The 22,547-nt window shown below is 40.3% G+C and overlaps 2 protein-coding genes across 8 annotated transcripts in view; both read right to left on the bottom strand.

Annotated features, from left to right (window-relative positions):
- The window catches only part of FAM53B (family with sequence similarity 53 member B), a 527,638-nt gene that overhangs the window by 170,132 nt on the left and 334,959 nt on the right, over window positions 1–22,547 (bottom strand). The window lies entirely within an intron of this gene.
- The window catches only part of CHST15 (carbohydrate sulfotransferase 15), a 50,145-nt gene that overhangs the window by 17,350 nt on the left and 10,248 nt on the right, over window positions 1–22,547 (bottom strand). For 2 of the 4 annotated variants that reach the window (XM_075757671.1, XM_075757672.1), the window contains exons 2-3: window positions 1,536–2,619; window positions 445–784 (exon numbers count right to left, since the gene is read on the bottom strand). In XM_075757671.1, coding sequence (XP_075613786.1) covers window positions 445–784; window positions 1,536–2,123 — 928 coding nt within the window. In that variant the 5' untranslated portion in view covers window positions 2,124–2,619. Of the gene's footprint in view, window positions 1–444; window positions 785–1,535; window positions 2,620–14,278; window positions 15,191–15,869; window positions 15,948–22,547 lie in introns of those variants that run through there. The other 2 variants (XM_075757674.1, XM_075757673.1) reach the window with 2 other exon arrangements.

Genomic DNA, 22,547 nt, shown 5'->3' with positions numbered 1-22,547 from the left:
CACATTTCAAATATTGACCTGTCATTTATTCATGTAAGAAATTCTTTACAGAATTTTGCAATAGAAAACTATCAATCAGTGCTATTCTTTAAATCTCCCATCACAACTTCATAGTTCCTCTACCTGCTTTTACAAACTGGGGGTTTTTTACAGGGTTGGTTTTATCTAATGATTTTTTTTTTTCCTAGATTTTCCAGATCCCTGCAAATAAACCAAATGAAATGTGCATCATCTCAAAAAGTTTAATCCAATACATCATTAAACAAAAGCAGGATGGAACCTACTCAGCAGCCATCACCCAGATTTTTCAAAACTAGTAACTCCATCAGTTTCAAGACAAGCCAATATGGAGCAAATCCATACACTTCATCCCAAATATATACAAAAAATGTCAAATTTTAATAGAGACAACTCGCCTCGATACCAGAGGACATGTTTACTCACCAAACCGTTTTCTTGTCCACCAGTGTGGCTCTTTGATTGCTGAGAACCGAACGTCGGGGTGCAGCCTGAGCCGGTCGTACAGGTCTGTCGTCCCACACTTGGGCTGGCCAATGATGTAGAAATGGGGGAGACAGCGCAGGCGGTAGTGTTTGTCCTTATAATGGTACAAGTGGTTCCAAAATACCTTCCTGAGGTAATCAAATATGGTTCGAAAGCGTTTTGAATACAGTGCATAGGAGTTTGTTGCATAAGGATCTGTGGTTGTGTTTCCTCTGTACTCTTCATACCAACAAGGATTCTTGCTATTTGGAAGGAATTTATTAGGAATTACTGAAAACATCTGCAACATAAAGAACAAGAATTTCAGTCAAGGCAGCAAAAAATTGACAGTTATTCTTTTCTAACTTACCGCAGTAAAAGAACACAATAGAAACAATATGTGGACATTTTTAACGGTTTTTTTTTTTTAACTACAAAGTTGACCTAACTGATTTCTTCTGATGACATTGGAACCCAATCCTGTATAAGCAGTTGGACTAGGAGAGGAGTACATTTAGAAATCCTTTGATTTTAGGCCAGAAAGGACCTCAATAATCCCCCAATAACCCTGCAACCCCAGGAATTAAAGTCAAACACATAATACGCGAATCAAATTGACTTCCAGTTTTTAACTCTTGAAATAAAAGGTTTGCAATGACTGGATTGTCAGGAAGGCATACTGGTAATTGGTTATTAGAAAGGCTCCTTTCTTATTTACTATTTAAGGTGACTAGCAAATCTATGTCAGAATGATTTTGCATGAGACAAGGTAAAAATTCAATGAGATTGTACAGCTATTGGAAGACTGCCTGATTTTTTGTTTCAGGTGTCAAGACCACTTATATAACCCATCTATTTTGCTCATGACTCAGAAGGACGTGATCTACAACATCAGCTTTTCAGCTGGTGTAAATCAGGAGGCTCTAGGTGATGTAAATAAGTATATGGACATCTGAGTAGCTGCACTTTTTTATCTCAGTAAAAGATTGACCCAGAAGTCTTGAAAAAAGCAAGTATACAGCAGTTTCAGACACACTTTAATTCATACTTACATGTGGCTCTTGTTTCCTCAGCTCTTCTAAATCAGGGCGCTGTCTCGTTATAAACTCTATCTTTGAAGTAATAGTGTCAATAATTAATTTAATGCTTGGATAATCCTTCACGTATGAAATATTCATTTTAGAAGGCTGGTAATGGTCTTGCATGTCACTAAGGCTTTCATTGTCCATTAAGCTTGGATTGCTAGTAAAAGCTCCATAATGGAAGGGAGATGGTATTAACAACAGGCTGTGTTTGGCTCCAGTCAGTATGTAGGATGCCATCACTAGAGTCATTATAATCAACCCAAATATTAAGCTGCATAGCTTCCCCTTCCTCAAGCAGAAAAATCCATTCCAGCTTTCACTGTGATCAGTCCTTACTTCCAAAACTGCAAGCAACTTCATCTGCTTGCTATCAGTGTACAAAGGGATCTTATTTTCTCCTTTGCAAACAGGACACTTCTGGTTATTATGATTAGGTCCACGGCATCTGAAACACTGTCTGTGCAAGTCATTTGGTAATAAATGTATGCAACAATTAATGCAATACCTCATATTACTACTGTTGAACTCCTGTATTAATGAGCCAAGCACAGCCATAAAAATGTTTCTGAAGCATGAGTCATCTTCTGTGACTCTGAAATTATTTAATTCCTTGAGTGGTTCTATGACTACTCAGCAACGCAAAAGGACACCCTCCAAGCAGAACAGGTAAAAGCACTCAAAAAGTGGCATATGTCACATAAAGAAAAAAAACCAAACCAAACAACAACATTGAACACACAAAAATAGATGTACTGTCGACGTGGTTTCCAAGAATTTGGCTCTGTAAGAGGAATGTAGTGAAGTAAGAATCAGCTACACAACTGGCTCAAGTTTTTCCCATTGAACAAAATGGGAGGGAAGAAAAGTTGTTATGTAGCGTAAAAATATGCAATAAATAAAAATAACTCATTGTCCTCTGATTTACGCTGGAATAGGCAAATATGGGTAGAAATTCCCAGGTATTCTTAAAACACGCAGATTCCAAACCAGACTGCTGCTACTGGAAGCTTCATCTTCCCAGAGATGGTTTCAAAGATTTGCATTGTACAACCTAAAGAAACAAAAAGATATATATAGATACACACAGAACAGCAGACATAGTATCTACATTCACCTTCATTCAAAGCCATAGCAAAGTACAATCTACCACAAGTAATTTCACAATTCTATTTGAAAGATGTCTTCTATTTGCCAAGCATATTAATTACAGCACTCACAACATTAAACCCAGGAAGCATTCGGCTTCAAGTTCACAGCGAGCTGCCCTTTCTTTTCAATCACGCATCTGCTGACATCAACGAGCAGTTGCTACCACAGGTAACACTACACGACTTCCCTCAGACGCTCATTAACCTATCTAACAGATCTCAATCTGCTCTTTAAATATGGAAGCATTTTTGGACAGTGTCCAGTAACACAGATTTAAATATTTACTCTATCTGTACACGGGGACCTTAAATTAACTGTCCTGAAGTGGAGCACGATCCTGGTTAAGAGAACAAGGCAGGGATATGATAACAGTCTCCTTTCAAGCATATGAGATTAAAAGCCAAACAAAATCCCCAAAGCCACAAGTAAAACATGCAGCAAATTGAAGGGATTAAATAATAGACACGAGCAACGGCTCATTACAGGATATCTGTTTTCTGGACCAAATGATTCTGGGACAAGAATAATCACCCACAAGGCACTGCAAAGTCACCTAGATACTTTCAGCACTACTAGCCAAACACATTTTGAAAACAATACTCAGCTAAAAATGGCAAGATGTGTTACTTAAACGAAATGTACCATCAGTAATGCAACTCCAAAGCAAGATCCTGGATCCAGCAAATCCTCTTAATGGTGTGCACTTTAGTATGGGAGCAGTTGAGCACAAAACGCAGGAGCACATGTCCCCTTGCCACAAGGCAGCCACCACAGGCAGGGACTTGACCACTTGTGGGTCCCATGAAGGTCTCCACATCCCCACAGACCGGGGGTTGAAGTATCCTGCTGCACAGGGTACGTGCCATCCTCCTTTAAATACTTCAACACTATGGCTGCTTACAGCCAAAAAGTGACCAGAGCTGTTTAAAGTATTTATGTCAACCTTTGGTCTTGGTTTGAGTGTGTCCATGCTTGGCTTTCCAGGCAGTGTTCACAGCAGAGACACTTAAAGTCACAAACAAATCATCAGCTTAAGGATGGTCTTAATTAAAGCATATTTATGCATAGTTCCTCTAGAATTTCTGTTTTCATGGTTTATTGAATACCTTACTGGAACTACTACATTTTAAGGTCAAAATCAACTATTTTGAGAAGCCTTATTATCAAATACAAAAGTTCACAGATAATATACCTTCTTCTATATACTATTTTTATTTTCTTCTATATACTATATTTTTATTTTCAAGAATTAATTTTCTGGAGGAACTAAAGACAGGAAATATTTTAAACAATCTTCAAAAGTCAGAAGCAAAACAATAAACTGGCATAGGATGAAAAGGAAAAGAAAAAGATGGGGTAAACCTAAGGGACAATAGTAATGAATGGCTCTGAGAGGCAACTTCTATTTCGGCTTTTGCCACTTGATAAAGACAGAACTTCCCTTCAGCCCCTGAGAACAAGAATAGCTTAAGGTTTCAGTGCTGTGATGCTCCTTGTCCATCCCAATACGGATACACATGAAAGCAGCTGTGTGGAGAAGGCCCTGGGAGTCCTGGTGGACAACAAGCTCTCCATGACCAGCAGTGTGCCCTCATGGCCGAGAAGGCCAATGGTGTCCTGGGGTGCATTAAGAAGAGCGTGGCCAGCAGGTCGAGGGAGGTTATCCTGCCCTCTACTCTGCCCTGGTGAGGCCACATCTGGAGTTGTGTGTCCAGTTCTGGGCTCCCCAGCACAAGACAGACAGGGAACTACTGGAGAGAGTCCAGCGGAGGGCTGCGAGGATGAGGAGAGGCCTGGAGCATCTCTGGTATGAGGAAAAGCTGAGAGAGCTGGGGCTGTTCAGCCTGGAGAAGAGAAGACTGAGAGGGGATCTCATCAATGCTTATCAGTATCTAAATGGTGAATGTCTAGAGGAACGGGGCAGACTCTTCCCAGCGGTGCCCAGAGACAGCACAAGGGGCAACGGGCACAAACTGTAACTCAGGAAGTTCCATCTGAACATGAGGAAAAACTTCTTCCCTCTGAGGGTGACCGAGCTGTGGGACAGGCTGCCCAGAGAGGTTGTGGAGTCTCCTTCTCTGGAGAGATTCAAAACCCGCCTGGACGCCGTCCTGTGCAACATGCTTGAGGTGATCCTGCTCTAGCAGGGGGCTGGGCTAGATGATCTCCAGAGGTCCCTTCCAACCCCTGCCGCTCTGTGACCCTGTGAAAGCAGTGACCCAGTTCCCCTCTCAACACCTCCATTTCCTCAGCATCACCCAGGACCTGGCCTGCCACAACCCACTTTTCAGCTCTTCCGCAGACAACCCCAGTATTTACCTGAGTAATTACCCGGCAGGTTCAACACAAACAGTTTTATCCATATTGTGACTAAGAGGCTCCACATTGCCTCTGAAGAACAGAAAAAGGACTGCCCCTTCTGTGGGAGGCCAGGGAAGGGCACACGGACTCCATGCATAAAATACAACTATTGCAAATAAAAGCAGCAGCTGAAGGAATTGGAAGAATTCAGGAGCATGACAGCTATACCTGAACTGAACAATATATTTTGCTCAGATGACTATGGATGATAAAATGCTATTTAATTACACTTATTTTACAGATGAAATTAATCTGTGTTATAATTAACTTTACTAAACCAGAGAGCCAGCTCATTGCTTTACGGGATATCTAAAGGTCCAACATTCACTTTTACTACTTAAATGAAAATACAATTTCCAAGTCACCTTAATCAAAATATTAAATAAATGTTTGACAATTTACACTTATGAAAAATTAGTGTACTATCAGAGTAACAAAAAAAAATCAGCACCATTCTAATTCTCACGTAGGTACAGTTCTCCTAGTTTAAATACACCTCAGTAAACACCTACAAATTCTTTTCTCATTACTTTTTGCCAGTGGCTCCCTCCTCTGGACCCACAGTAGTTGTTCCTTCTCTACAAAAATCCACCGTTCCTTTTAAGGTTCAGAAATGTTTTTTTTGTGCATCATTTCCAAACATCTTCCTTTCTTCCCTATTCTACGGTGCTCTTCGTTCCACTCAAAACCATCTAACTCATCCTTTTGCACACCTCTGTCTTCCGCAGAAATCTTCCTGTCTGACTTTGTCCCTTGGTTCTTGAGAAACAACACAGATATACACATTTCTGAAGCGCATGTTTGTGTGATATCCAAGACACCAACAATGAAAAGAATTTCTCATGACAGTACAGTGGATACACAAAGGGTTCTCTGATTACTCCTACAACACACTAAATCATAGAATTATAATTATTACTAATTATGAGTCCTCGAATTTGGCTATTTTGACTTTAGCTCTTCCAACACTTATTTTTAATTCTTAAGAAACATTGCTATAATTCTACATAATAACTCCTCGTGCATTCCTACAAAAGTGTCCAGATCAAATGGGGCAGTCACTTCAGATCCTGCATTACTCCTCATTCTTCTAGTTGCTTTTTTGTACGAGACAAAATGCTTTTGTAAAATTATTTGTATTCTTGATGTTTCTCCCGCCTAACTTGGTCACATACTGGAGGATTTCTGCAATCAGAGCAAGCAGGCTGTGTCTCAAGGACTCAAGAATATTTATTTAGATAAATACTGAACAAAAGTATTTGCAAAATACCTTCCTACAAAAAGAAGTTCATTTCCTTAATGAGTTTATTCTACAAGTCAGATAAGGCAGACAGAAATCGTAGCATAGTCGTTACTGACTGTATTTAAACTAAAGGGAAAGAAATCAGTGTAAGACCCTCAAAGAAACTAGTCTTCAAAACTTATCTAAAGAAATGGGCCTGTGATGATTTTGACAGAAGTCTGAATGACTACAGAGACTAAATCAGATTCATATGTGCAATATTAAAACAAGGAAGTTTATGCTGTCTTACACATAGAATATCTCTCCCCAAATGAATGTCCAAAAGAAAAAGGGAAGCTATGGGAAGCTATGGAAAGGCAAGGGGAGAGAAGGATCCAAGATTTAAAGCAGGAAAGAGCTCAATGGTTGTCCAAACACCACTGACGGTCCTAATTGCTGGAGAGAAGGAGGACGAGAAAGGGAGGTCCTGACAAGGGGAAAGTTTCCCCTTTGCTAGTCAACATTTCAGGCAGCAATAAGACACCTGAGCAAAGATTTTCAAAGAGGAAGCAAAGGAGGCAGGAGGAGACTGAAGTACTGTCAGGGCAGATCCGGATATCATCCACGGAGGCAATAGAGAAAATCAGGAAAACAGAGATAGTTCCTAGAAAAGGACTAGAAAAAGGATGGAGATGAGGGCTCTGGTAAGAAAAGATAAGAAAAGGGAGGTGAAAAAAATCACCTCTAGAAAAGAGATGCACAAAAAAGAAACTATAGGTTACAGTGGTAGCTAGAAAAAGATCTGGTAAGCAGAAGGTAGCTTAGAATCACTTCATTTAATTTATTATGCGCTACACGTTTGTTTTCATGTAATCCTTCCACGCTGAACGCCTCCACTTTGACACCCAGCGAGTATCTCAATATTCTCCTGGATCTCTGCTCTCCAGCTCCTTGCAGTTTATTTTCAGAAGGATCAGTTACTATGCACTGTCTATTTAGAAAAAAAATATAAATCCAATTTATTTTCCAGTCCTCTTCTAATGGGGAGATGAAACTTGCTCAGTGATACTGATCGAAGAGTTATCCAAGATATTCTTACAGAATCAATTCAAGACTTGTGTATTTGACATTAATTCTCAAATTTTTAAAAAGTGCCATCAGAGATACGTTGATGGATATAGAGCACAGGATCTTAGAAAAACCACATAAGCTTCTCAGTCCTATTTTATGTCCATTTATATGTTAATAAAATGGACTGGAATTTACTGAACCCTTCCCAGATGCAGACAATTCTCATGAAACTCCAGTACAAATATTGCAATCTCAAGGAAAAGTCACATTAACTACATCTTTGACAGCTGAGGAAAATGCTTTATTGGGAAGCTGATACAAATAAGAAAAAAAAAAAAAAAAGAAATCTTTAGGCTACAGTAGAATTAAGATCTTAATCACACAAGTCATGAGGGAAAATTTAAAGTTCCACCAGCAACCATAACTCTGCCAACTTATGCATACACACAACAGGCTGCTTAATTAGATGATGGTTTTGATGACCTACTACAGGGCAATATGACATATTACTCAGCTAATAGAATAGAGACTGATTTTACGTTTTTTTTAATAACTGCTAGTCACAGACAGCATTTTACATGATTTTTCCACTGTCATGTTCATGTAATTAAAAAACCCAGCTGTAATAAACACATAAAAGTCAGGATATAATTTCCTATTGCCACTCCTTTCTCTTTACCAAGAGGTTTTTAAAAGTTCATTCCCCAACCTTTTACTATGCAATGAAGGATGCTCACGAAGGCCAGGATCTTTCCCTGGCGTAAGCAGCCCCTGTTTTCCCCATTCACCCACAAAATCAAGAAATCTACAGTATCTTTTTTGGTTGTTTGTTTCTTCCATTAAGCACTTCCAGTAGTCATAGCCACAGATATCTTCCACCTTTTTTGCATTTCAATACAGAAAGCAGAAGGATGTGAATTGCAGACGGAGTAGAGGTTATGAGATTTGAGTTAGTAATAAACCATTTATGTCTTTTTATACTTTAGTTGCAAAACTGCTGTCGGTTCACTGGCAGAATATTACTCTCTTTACACAACAAGCAGCGTCTTTGTATATTGTTGAATAATGTAGCATGTAATTTCCTCTTGTTGAAATGAACGGTGAATTATTTATGATCATGTCTATACAGTATTTGTCTGTTGTACATAAACGTATACCAGCTCTAACCTCAAAGCAGAAATCAACATCAACCTTTTCAAGCTCCTTGGCCAAAAGCAATCCTCCTCGTAAAAATGAGGATCTTTGGGAAAATCATAAGTAGGAAACATGGATATAAAAGATGTCACACAGTGGAATGGGGAAGAAAAATGACCAGCTATCTTAGATTTCAATAAATTCCCGCTGAAGCCAAGAGGACCTGCACCACTGTATGCAACTGAAGCAGACTCTATCGAGAAAGGTATTTATATGCAACAGAGGACTTAACAGCAAACAGGTGAGACCTTTTCTTTGCTAGCTTCCCTGTGCAATTACTTCTTTATGTTACAAGAGGACCTCTTGTGTGCACAGGCTTCAGGATGCTGGGGAGAAGGCTGGCAGGTAACCCTGGCAGGTACCACAAAAGCAAACGGCACAAGGCAGAGCTGCCTCTAGAGCCTTGAGATAAACCACTGAAAATGCAGCATCCAGCATGTCCTGCTCATTGCCATACAGGAAACTAAATAGGGTAAAAAGATAAATTAAAAATAATTAAAAAAAAAAGCCACGCGAGATTTTTCGTCACATATTTTTGTTCACTATATAGAAAGATCTGAAATTCTGTTTCATTTCTGTTAAATAAACATTTCATAAAATTCCTCCCTTTTTTCTTAAAGGTTTGTAAGGGAAGACTGTAATCAAAATGGCTATAAAAAAGAAATTACTTTCATATGCTCAGTCATATAAATAAAATTCCCCTCCCCTATGAATAAGATAAAACAGATGGAATAGATTTTACAAGCACACACATCGTCTGGACGTCTAAGTATATGACCTATTTTTCAGGTCACCAGCCTTAATATTTAAAGTGCTTTCTTTTTTTTTTTCATAATTCTTTAAAATAAAGATAAAACAAACTTGTGCTAGTACTCTTAAGGCTAAATTCTATACTAGCCTTGTTACTTTTCATCATATTCAGCTTTTCCTACTACCACATGAAAAAGTAGCACACTGCTAACCTATTATAAACACACTTCAAGTACACCAGTAACACATTTCTCAGCTTGATGTATAACTGTTTCTCTGTTTGATGTCAGTGGAGCTACAGCACTTGGTTTCCTCTCTTCACACAATATAATTAAAATGTGGAACTCATTGAGGCCAAAAGTATGAATGCATTTGAAAGACATTACACAATTAATGTAGAATAAATCTATCAATTGCTGCTATCCTCAATTCCCAGAAGCTAGAAAGGGATGGGAGAAATCTGTTTCTTTCACTCAGCATTTATTACTGGCCAGGGCCAGAGGTATCTGTGCCAGTTGAAGATCTGAGCTAAGATTGTCCTGTTGGGCAGGCCACAGCCTGAAAATATGGATGTGTAAAACAAGTTAGAAAATAGTCCACCAGCTCTCAGGTTAGGTGGGATGAAGCCCAGCCAAAGCATGGCCCTCAGCTACAACTCCCACAGATAGGGTCTGTAGTCCCATAAAAACACAATTTCTTTTTTCTTTCTGTCCATTCTCCTATTCCCACTCACGTCAGGCATCACGTCAAGGATTTGTGTATCGATGTGCTTATTAGAGCTGACAAAAATGCCTCTTTTTCTCAAGGGATATTATTACTTCTCAGCAAAAGTGAAAAACTAGAACTGCTAATATGTGGAAGCACAAGAGCATTTTGTGTTCTTGCTCTGTTGCTTCCTTGTTATGGGAAGACCTTCAGCTGCTGTGATGTCTGTAATTTCTCCACGTGATGAGAAGCGGTTGCACCAGAAGAAGATACTTCAGGCGAAGCATTGCTCAAAGCAGGCAGGAATATGTCCTCTGTGGCAGGCAGCCCTCGCCCCCTTTCTTTTTCAAATGAAAACTACAGATGCTATAAAAATAAGGATAAGCACCTTTAGCAAAAAGCGGGGTGGGGGGGAGAAAAAGGATTAAGGAAAAGATAATACTGCTGGATCTCATCTGGTCAGTAACACCTGAAGGAGCACATGGCTCCTAATTTAATAATATCTAATGCCATTCTTTGAGTAACAGCTATGTTGTTTTATCCAAAGTCTCCTAATTGTTTTCACTAATCTGGATAAATAGTGTCACTGCCTAAAGTGCCTTCCCTCACATATCAGGAAGATTTGTTTAATTCAAGGTCTCAGTTTGTGCCGCTAACATTTTTTGAAATCTCAGAGCAAAGCTGGTCCCACACCCTCCACAAACACTCCAGAAATGAACTTCCCCTTTGGTAATATCTCACTCTCGAGAGCTCCTGTGAAGACAGCGATGTGACATTACTCACAGAAAGATGTAAGTCTCTAAGTCAACCACTGCCCACAACTGTTCCATGATAAACTTTCCATGACTCACACGAAGAGGAATGGAAACATGAAAGGGCAGAGTGAGGCTGGTAGAGCGAAACCTTCATAAAATTTTCATATTAAAAAAAATATGTGATATTCAGTAGCAGTTCAGCAAAACCACGTAATTCCTCTTCCATTCCTCCATCACCCATTGCAACATGGCCCATGGCAGCAGCGACCAGCTTTCTCCATGTACAACAGCAATTCTTTGGCCTGTGCAAGATAAGCTTATGACCCCTGGACACATGAAAAACCTACAAAACTTTACCATTACGGATACTTTTTAGCTATCAAGCCTACTGGAAATGGTAAGGATTGAACCAGACTACAGGCTGCACAAAGATCTTGCTCTTGGACGTGGTCTCTTCAGAACATGCTGAAGTATTTGTACAAGCGTGGTGAAGTATTTGTACAGCATGAGGAAGTTCATCCTGTTAGTGGGCAGGTTGTACTGTCCCAATAAATAAACAGTACAAGTAATAAAAACCTGACCTAAAAAAACCCAGAAAATAAAAAAGAAGAAAAAAAAAAGAAAAAATAAAAAGAAAAAGAAAAAAGAAAAAAAGAAAAAAGAAAAAAGAAAAAGAAAAAGAAAAAGAAAAAAAAAAGAAAATGAGCTCAGGAAAGGAGAGGAATAATCATAGATTCTTTTCTATCCTGCTTATTGTACGCGTTTGGCTCCTCAGGTTAACATCTTTGGAAATAAACTTTGCCTGAACTTACATCTATTTACATCAGAGAAATCAACAAGCTGCCAAAAAGAAGATATGACAACAAAATGAGACTCATGAACCACCGACCTCTGTAACCTCCTTGCAAAAAAAAAAAGAAAGAGAAAAAGAAGAAAAAAAAAGCGCTATTGCAGTGGTTTAGAAACGCTGCAGGACTCATTACAAAGCTCAGCAACCTCCTGCAGACTGAAGTTATGTAAAGCTCCTTTATTTGCTTAAAAAAAATAATTTAAAAAAATAATTGATAAAGGCAACTCCCAAGAAATTATATCAACCCACCGTAAACATTTTTAAGGCAATCATTTGAGAAACAGTTGCATTTTAAAAGCTAGAATATGTGGTCATAACACACGACTATACATTCAACCAGTTGAACAACTGCTGAACACTTGTGCAAATTCCCAGTTCTGAGGCCTTTTAAAGCCAAAGAAAACCTCCTGAATCACCACTGAATCTGCAATCTCACCTAAATAACAACTGTGGCTTATTCTATAACCCAGCTGGTTTCTTTCTGAAGATCTAATCCAAACATGTTCTGCTCCTTCCTCATCAATATACTTCCAAAGAAAATGCGAGAATGGAACAAATGGCATCCTCCATTTGCAAAATAATCAGCAAACTCCCCTAAAATCAGCATAAAGGCAGTCGTTTCAATCAAGGACCCACTCTTACAATTTGTGCTGCAATGCTCAGGAAATAGTTACTGAGCTTGAATCACCACTCAATTAGGGCATAAACACTGCCTGCATAATGAGATTATTGGGAAAACAGAAAAAAAAGGCGGGGGGGAAGCGGGAAGGGGAGCAGGAGACTGTCCTGGATCAGCTACAGCATGGACATGCCTTCCCCCAGAAACCTGTTATTAGGTCTGAAGTCTTGTGCAGGTTCCTAGAAATTACCAAGGTCCAGCTTCTTGTGCTCCTAACATGCCACATGCGTGTCTTCTGATGTGCTATTGTTTGATTTGCCTTGAAAATGTAATAATAATAATAATAAAGCTTGACATTAGCCATTTTTAAATTAAAATATTTTTCAGTGGAAAAAATATCACTAAAAATTTTACCCACTTTTGTGTTATTTTTTCTTCATATTTCACCTGATTTAAGTCAGTCTAGAATCACACTCATTTATTTTTGGATGACTTGCAGAATAAAAAGTCCAGATAGGAAAAAGCAGAACCAAAGCCATCCAGCCTCTGGCCTACTGATAAACTCCAAACTACGTGATGGTCTTCCAGTTTAGATCTAAACTATCACACAGGTTTAGAAGATAACAGACTGGTTCCTCAACACTTAAGGCAGGGATGAGAACTTGCCAACAATTCCTCCAGAGTGACACCTGCCTCAGGTCCACACAAGGTCATTTTCCAAAAGCTAAACCCATGCAAGGTTTATACAGAAGGTTTTATGAGAGCTGGAGAGAAGTGTAGGGATTTGAGGCATCAGCACTGTAATGACCTCCAGAAAAGCAGGTCCAAAAGCCCTGGAAGACAAAAAGCACCACTGTCGGCCGCCCAACCCGTGGCACCATGTGTCCCAAGCACCGTGAATCCATCACCCTGAGTCAGGGTAGAGCTCACACCAATGTCTTCAAGTCCTTCCTCTTGCACAAACACGTAGCAAAATTCTGGGCTAGTGGAGGGTGTCCTTGCCCATGGCAGGGGGTTGGAACTAGATGGGCTTTAGGGTCCCTTCCAACACAAACCATTCTAGGATTGTATGATTTATAAGGATGCTCAGAGCAGAATTTTGCCTATGGTACACACTGGCTTCTCAACTCTTGATCAAAACTTGCTGCCTATGATGTGCAACACCTCCAGCAACTCATCTTTTCTCTTCACTTTAGTTTCTATTCATCTCACATAGTGTCTTGCTACAGAAACACAGACAGATTTATGATGAATATGAAAAAATTGCACACTGTAGTAAAACTTTGTCTTTACATAAGTTACTCCAGTGCATGTCTTCTTACAGAAAAGTCATTTTAAGCCAGTTTCAGAAATCATTATGCATGGTTGAAATTTAGTACCTTTTCTTTTTTTTTCATTTTCATAGTAAGCGCGACCAACCTCCCAATATATCCTACACAGTCCTTGAGGTCATGCCACAAAACCAGAGGTAAACTGATGCATCCATTCTGTGGGGCTCACAGATTCATCTCCCAAAAATTTGGAACCAGATTAAAAAGTTCTGGTATTCAGAATACAATCAGAAATCACATCCATTTAACAAAAACCAGTCAGTCCTTCATTAAAATGATTGAATCAGTAAGAGCCAGAACAAATATAAAATACTGATGCTAAAAGAGTTAGCTTTTACCTCTTGATAAGAAAAAGTGTATTTTTCTTAAATCTCCAGAAAGACACCAAATGTTAAAAAGAAGATGAAGACAGACATAGAAGGTTAAAACACTTATTCAGTGATTTTATATCAGTGAGAATTCTTCAGGCTGAATTTGCCATATTTATTTTCTTTTGTTACGTAGCAAAAGAAAAGGAACCAAAAAGCTCACAGTAAAGGTAAAGGGATCACCTCAAATACATCTTCAGGTGCACAGAGTGAAAGTGATAAGGCTGATCTTGCCGCAAATGTTTTTATTACATTTTTAATAAAATCAAACAGCTGTTGAAGTTTCATTCCCAACACAGGATATCACATTACTTTACAATAATAGAAATTCTTACCTACGTGCTCTTTCAAGGAATAAATCACACTATCATCCCACAAATCAGCCAAATTCCTGTTATAAATACTAATGCAGCAGGGAAACACGAAGCATGAAGGCTGCATCTGTTATGAAGCTCTTCCACTCCAGATATTTTTATCAAGCAAATCCAGGGGGTTTGGGGGTTGGCAGGTGGAAAAAATATCATATCTAAATACAGCTCCCATACACCCTGCAGTCAGGCTGTAATCAAAAATAAATAAGTACTTATCTTCAGAAAAAAACCTCCAGAGGCAAAGAATTGGTCTAGTATTGACAGAGTTCACTTATCAAATGCAGGTTATTTTTTGTTATGCATTTCTTTCTGACAGCTGCCCCTCCTGCTTTGTTTTCAGGCTTCCAAGTCTGCTTCATTGTTTGAGTCTCTGGATGGATATTGCTGTAATTTACTCAAATAGCTCTTCTGGAGCAACCCGCTCAACAGAGATATGGGTTTTCCCTTCATGCAAAGCTCAGTGTGATGAGGACAGCACGCTCGTATTCATCACCTTATCTGAACACAGGGAAATTGCTCTGGACAGCCAATTTCTCTGCGTCGGCTACAACGTGAGGTTCGAGTGACCGCCTCAGATTTAGGCGTCTGCCATCCACACTTCTAAAGGTTAGGTGAGATGAACACCAAAGCCTTACTGTGCTAAAGAAAAACAAATCTTCACATTCAGAGTGCCAGCGGACTCTTATTTGAGGAAGAGATGGAGAGCTAGTGTAGCACAGTTGAATTTGCAGGAAGAGATCTTTCAGAGCTGAAGAGTTATTTTAAGCCCGTGTCTTTGTCTCTTGCATGGATTACTGGTCCAGAACCAGCACGTGGGAGAAAAATGTTCTGAGAGTATTTCCAACGGTCCTGCCAAGCATTTTCAGTCTCGGCATGCTGCAAAATAGTGGGCATTCACAGTTATGTTACTCTGATTACCATCTTGTTCTTTTTACACATTTGATTTTACTTGATTTTAGCAGCTGCTACCTCAAGTTGATTTAAAGTGAGAAACATATTCTTTCCACCATCTGAAATCTAATACTTACTGCCACTTTGCAAATGGTATACAGTCTGAATTGCTAAATCTTGTGGGTTGTGAGAGATCAGCTGCTAATTTAAGGCTGCTTTTGAGGGATGAATAACAACATACAGAATAAATAGAATATGCATAACGTAATGCCTTCAACTACCTGTTTATCTCATGGTGTGGCAAAATGTTGTTTGCATGCAATAATGCAACCAAATGGTATCTACTAGAATTCATTTGATATACCTTCACGCTTCATAAATAAGCAGTCTTTCTGAAGGGGATCAGTCTATGTGATACTTAACATTGCTTTAAACACAATATTGTTGTGACAATTCTAGAGCAACGTATATGCTAACAGCTGCTCATTTGATTTTCAGTGACTGAGAAGGGATTTTCCTCCACCTCCAACTGAATTTTCCCCATAAACTTTACTATCATAACACAGTCATTTGAAAATTTTTGTTATGACTCATATATGGTACCTTCACCATGAGACATTCATTAAAATGGATGGAGAAACATATCTCAAATGTACATAAGTACCATGTCAGGGCTTTTTCATGAATAGGGCATTTCATCTTTCATCTAGTGCTGAGCGGGTGAAAAGAAACATACACAGCTGCATCCTGAAAAGACAAACTCAGTATTAGAGTCTGTCATTAAAGTTTCTTGTAAATTCAAACAAAAATTAGTCAACAAAAACTATTCATTGATGCCAAATCACAACTGTGGCTTTGTTTCAATACTGTAAAAAAAAAACAAACCTGTGTTCCAAGCTTAGTAGTAACTTTTATAAATGTTCAGCAACTTTAATTTTTTCAGCAACAACACAGTAGATAAATCTTGGCCCATTAACCAAGAAACCACACACTTGTTCCAAAGTGAAGTAGATTCAAAGTTCAAATGGAGAACCCATAAAGGTCTAAGTACTCTCAAGAAATTTCTAGTTATCTCTGTAACAGTAACACAGTATCACCAGATAAAATTCCTGCAGGTAACTTCTGGCTACAGCTAATTAAGCAAAACATTTACAATATAATATAATATAATATAATATAATATAATATAATATAATATAATATAATATATTGCTTTCAACACTTTACAAAAGTGTTTATTCTGCACAAGTCAAGCAACATTTACTTCCAAAGCCTCCTACCACTATTCGTAAGTGTTTCATCAAAGGCTTAGACTCCATCACTCATCTCTATCATGTGCTCTTTAACTACACTAACGTGCAATAAATTCTTACCAAGCAGCTTACAAGATACCATCATTCTGAAGATGTGTCTGCATGGCTATACTCTGTTTTCTGTTTCTAACAATGCAGATCTTTATAGTTGATGTGGAACCTAATGCCATTTGAAAATGGATTGAACACTCCGTATTGTCATCACAACTAAAGAACAACCCTTCAAAGAAATTCAAATATCTTCATTTACTGATTTCCACTATTACAAGAAAGAGAGAGAGTTTCATTCTTTCACCAGCCTCTAAAAAAAAATGACAGCTCTTGAATCAATTTTCATAACATGGTAAACTCTAGAGCAGTAATCACACAACTGCATGAAGACCCTCGTTTACAACAGTAATAACAAAAAGAAAAATGCCATGCTATGTATGGGACTGCGGTGGGTTGACCCTGGCTGGAGGCCAGGTGCCCCCAAAGCCGCTCTGCCACCCCCCTCCTCAGCTGGGCAGGGGAGAGGAAACGGAACGAAAGGCTCGTGGGTCGAGATAAGGGCAGGGAGAGATCACTCACCAATTACCGTCAAAACAGACTCAACTCAGGAAAATTAATCTAATTTATCACCAATCAAATCAGAGTTGAGTCATGAGAATTAAACCCAACCCTTAAAACACCTCCCCCCACCCCTCCCTCCTCCCCGGCCCAACTTCACTCCCCATTTCTCTCCCTCCCCTCCCAGCGGCACAGGGGGACGGGGAATGGGGGTTGTGGTCAGTTCCTCACACGGTGTCTCTGCCGCTCCTTCCTCCTCAGGGGGAGGACTCCTCACGCTCTGACCCTGCTCCAGCCTGGGGGCCCTCTTATGGCAGACAGTCCTCCATGGACTTCTCCAACATGAGTCCTTCCCACGGGCTACAGTCCTTCACCAACTGCTCCAGCGTGGGTCCCTGCCACGGGGTGCAGACCTTCAGGAACAGACTGCTCCAGCGTGGGTCCCCCACGGGGTCACAAGTCCTGTCAGCAAACCTGCTCTGGCGTGGGCTCCTCTCTCCACGGATCCACAGGTCCTGCCAGGAGCTTGCTCCAGCGTGGGCTTCCCACGGGGCCACAGCCTCCTTCAGGTGTCTCCACCTGCTCCAGCGTGGGGTCCTCCATGGGCTGCAGGTGGAATCTCTGCTCCACCATGGACCTCCACGGGCTGCAGGGGGACAGCCTGCCCCACCATGGTCTTCTCCATGGGCTGCAGGGGAATGTCTGCTCCATTGCCTGGAGCACCTTCTCCCCCTCCTTCTTCACTGACGTTAGTGTCTGCACAGTTGTTCCTCCGACAGCTTCTCACTCCTCTCCCCGACTACAATTGCTTCTAGTGCCTTTTCCCCCCGCCCCCTCCTTAACTCTGTTACCCCAGAGGCACTACCACCATCACTGATGGGCTCAGCCTTGGCCAGTGGTGGGTCCATCTTGGAGCCGGCTGGCATTGGCTCTGTAGGACATGGGGGAAGCTTCTCGCAGCTTCTCACAGAAGCCACCCCTGGAGCTCCCCCCGCTACTAAAATGCAGCCACACAAACTGAATACAGGAACGCAGTAAGTAAATAATGTCATATCCAGAACAATAATAAGATAAATCTGTTCCTCACCCACTGTGTCACTGACTCCCTTGACTTGACTCTCTATTCCTACAGATTTTGCCCATGTTTGGCTTCAGTATGCTTGTTTTCCACTTGGAAAGAACACAACCACAAATACCTTTTCATGCTTTACATTGCACTTAACTGGACTGCAGACTGCAAACAAACAAGATAAAAATCTGAGAACTCTCTTTGCTGAATTTCCATGGAAAGAAACCCGGGGGAAAAAAAAAAACAAACACCACCACAAAACAAACCAACTTTGCATAATGATGAATGCACCTAGAAAAATTTGGCATGCACACCCTCACACCCTGCCTCTTTTGCATCATTTTCTGCAACATAAAGGTAACATTTAGCCTAGCAAACTTTATTTGTGGCGCAGAGGCAATCCAAGGCAAGCTCTCAAAGAGATTTTTTTTTCCAATGGTGATGTTAAGTAATTAACTTCTGTTGTAGGGAGACTGACTCAAACTAACCTTTCACTCTTCTTCTGCTTAAACTGCAGAGGGGTCAAAATTCACTTTTTAAGGTTTTGCATTGAGAAATTGAAAAAAAAAAATCCCACCCTTGATGGAGCTCCCAGATGGCACAGGTGTCTCATTCACCCAGTGGTCCTTACTGATCCCTACCTGAACACCACTTGGGTGCTACACAGGGATGCCTGAGGCCAGGTTGCTCCTCTCGCTTGCTCGGTGGGACAGACCATCTCCTGAGATGGCCCAGAGGACACAGTTTTAAGGAGAAAGTGAGAACAACCATTCTCAAATGCTGCGCTCCAGCCAAAAAGCTCTCACTCCGATGAAAGATCCCCATGTCCCTGGGGATAGCAGGGCACAACTCAAAAGTGAACAGTGGGAGGTTTTATTTTTCAACAGCAGTGCTTTTTGATATACTTGGTTCTAGGCAAATAGAGGTCCAGATAGAGTTGCTATAGGACGTTGCAGCTGAAACTGGATTGACACTAGCTCTGGAGCTCAGGTTCCACTTCTTGAAATAAGCCATTTACTGAAGCAATTAACAGAAGAAATCTGAAGTGACACAAATTCCATCAACCGCCGTTGGCAACCAGCTTTTCAAGAACAGATGCATGACTGTTAATGATAACCCAAAAAGTGTAGTTTCTAATGCAGGGAAATTGAGATAGAGCATTAACATTATAAAGCTCTGCAGAGAACTAGAAGCATCTCCAGAATATATCCCACAAAATACTTTGCAAGGACCTATAAACTCCAACTTTAGCACCATTAACAGATCTAACCAAAAATCATGTCCAGCAAAAATACCTCCCAAATTTTGAAATGCAATTCCATCCGTTAAATTTCTCTGTTTCCAATAGTGTTTACTCCACCTTGAGTCAAAGACATGAATCTTTGATTTCATGAGATTAATGTAATAACTCGGGTTAGGCTGTTAATGCATTTGAAGCTTTCAGACATGCAGGAGACTAAGATGGCATGAAAAGCATACAGATGTATTTGGAGGGGATATTTTTTATGTGAAATAAACTAGAAATTCCTTAATATATATCTGCAGCAGGGACTACACTGAAATAAAAGGTGACTAGGGTGTCTTAGGGCTGGACAAGAAGGCTTCCAAGCCCATTCACAGTTTCTAAGCACTACTATATAATATAAACACCACCAAATAAATCCTCTAAACCCTGTCAAATAAGTGACAACACAAACATTCTAGGAAAGCAGTGTTCATTTCTCAAAAGTGAGACCCAGCCACTACAAAACAATGGTAAATAAAATAAATACATTATATGCAGATAACAGTATAGAAATACACTGTATTTGTCAGCAGAAGAGCTCAGTCCAGCTGATGCATCAAACTTCAGCTCCAGAGACAAGGGTTCTTTTAGTGTCTCAGATCTAGAGAAATGTGAAAAATTACCTCAATGCTATTGAGTTATATCTGGGTTTTTTAGTGGTCACTAAAAGGAGCTGTATGGTTTCAGAAATAAGGCATTGTAGAAGTCAGCCTGTGCTCGGTTTCCTTTAACACTTGTCACCCTCAAGAATGCCGTTAACAAAACATGGCATTTGCCGCCAAAAGCCATATCAATCATTGTCTTCCACAAAGATCACTCCACGCCCACATCTAAAGACAGCAACATGCGATAATGTGCCACGAAATGCCACATCTTCCATCAAAGCTTCAGGAATGCGATCAGCAGCTGGCAGGAGCAGTTTTGGATGCTGCAACCCCTCTGCCCTGCATTATGTCCTCTGCTGCAGAGGTCCCAGAAGAGTATCCCACCAGCTCTGGCTTGCCCTGGCTTCAGCAGAAACAGCTCCAACACCAATTCAGCAGCCTTATCACCTAGATGTGAGAGCCTCCATGCGTCTGGGCAATGCGGTTGTCAGCTAAATTGGTTGGTTTGGTTGGGTTTTTTCAATTATGAACTGCTGTGGTACTCTCCCCATGAAAGACGTCCAGTCTTTGACAACATAATTGTTCTGTGAGTTCCTCTCTTTGCTTATGCTTTCAAGGGTGAGTTGGCAACTTGACCATGACAATTTCCTTCTACATCTCCAACGTGCTTCCATAGAGCAGGTCCTGCTTTGCACAGCTGGAGTAGAGCTTCAAACCAGACAGAGCCAACAAGGGAAGGTGCCCAGGGATCGGCTTTCTGGCCCTGATGGACAAAGTCCTTCTAGTGAACAAAAAAGGAACCTACTATGTGAATAACTGAGTCACTCCTGCTGCTTTTATAGCAATTATTTCACCAGTATGTGGAGAAACTAGGCATGCTAGAAAACCATTCATCCTAGGTGTGTAAGAGAAATGATAGTCTCACCACTGACCATTTGATTTATTTTACAACTTTCTGGCATGTTTAAATCCTGAAAAATGCCTTCAGTATCCAAAACATTTATGATCAAAGTAATTGACTTCAGAAGTTCAGAATAATCTATAAACCCAAACAATTTCACAGTTCTTCTCATTAAGTGAAAAAATAAATGATATGCTGATAAGATATTTCTGTTTCTTTATTGCATGGCTCAGTGCCATAAATTAGACTTTGATAATAATAGAAAAGCAGAAAAACCCCTTACAGTTATATGCTTTTTCTTCCTTTCCATGTGAAAACTTGACTTTGAAGTTATTCTTTCTTTTCCTCCTAAAGTTTCCTTGCACAGGGCTAAGCTACGCCAAAAAAACTGATCTAGAACAGACAAAATGTCTTCTCCAAACATGAACATTTAAATAGAACATACATATTATTTCATTAATCTTTTTATACAGAAGCTTCTGTCCAACCTGAAAAACTAATTAAATGAGTAAAGGCAGTAGTTTCACTGCAAACATTCATGCCATACACAGCAGACTCGGGGGGATGCCGGAGTGCACTCAAATGTATCTCGGAGTTTGGTTAACGTCCATGTGTGTCAGACCCTTGGGGCATGGACAGTATTCACTTTCCTGGAGCAACTCCCAGTGGCAGATGCCAGAGTGCTTTACAATTTGTGGATGACAAAATGACAGAGCACTGACACGTGTTACCTATACTACCATATGGCATAAAATGGTGGAAGTCCAAGAAAAATCTGTATCTCCTAACTCACCATCCAGAATCCCATTACATGGGGATTGAGGGACTTTGAACAAAATTCAGATATGCATTGTACAAGACAGAAAGTCACCGGCAATCCAATTTCTAAATAAACCATCTAAGGCAGACAGCATTGAATCTGAATTTCCACCGGTAACCATATTAAACAGGGCGAATTTCAGTCTTTCCTTAAGCTCAAAAGACAGAGAAGGTAATTTTTCCAACCTTTCCAAGCTGCAATCACGCTCCCCATCCCAGAGCCATTCCGGGACCCTGCTGCACGACGGTACCAGCAAGCACTTGCCGGGGCTAAAGCTGGCAGGTGGCATTTTCGGGAGCAATGGTGCAAGACCAGCTGCTAGGAAGTGAAACCCTTGGTCTCATAAACAACTCTCAGTTAAGACACTGGAGCCCTCATTAATATAATTGGTTTCATACTAGCTGCTAAAACACCAATTTGCTACATTTAGAAGTCAACACCATTTCTATTAGTTAAGGAGTGCTTTGCTCACCTCTATTTTTGCTCAAGCACAGAAGAAAAGGAGGGGGAAAAGTCTGTGTCATGTACTCTGCCTGCAGTTAGTGAATGCCATGCTAGAGTACATTTTTCAGCACAGATGAAAAATGAAGGTGGGTAGTCTTTCAAAACAGCTGCTCCTGAGGACTCAAAAGGAAAATAATTTGGAGAGCAACCCTCACATCACTCACTCGGAGCGACGGATTTATGTCCTTCAACCTGCATGAGATCCACAGAGCGAGTATGACTCCATCCCAAATGGAAATCTGAGGTAGAAGACACATTTAAAATGTAAAACCAAACTACGGTACTACCACTGGGAA

The sequence above is a fragment of the Balearica regulorum genome, chromosome 7 (genome assembly GCF_011004875.1).
Source record: "Balearica regulorum gibbericeps isolate bBalReg1 chromosome 7, bBalReg1.pri, whole genome shotgun sequence".
Classification (NCBI taxonomy): domain Eukaryota; kingdom Metazoa; phylum Chordata; class Aves; order Gruiformes; family Gruidae; genus Balearica; species Balearica regulorum.
The sequence above is the reverse complement of the archived record's forward strand: the minus strand, read 5'-3'. Positions and strand labels throughout refer to the sequence as shown.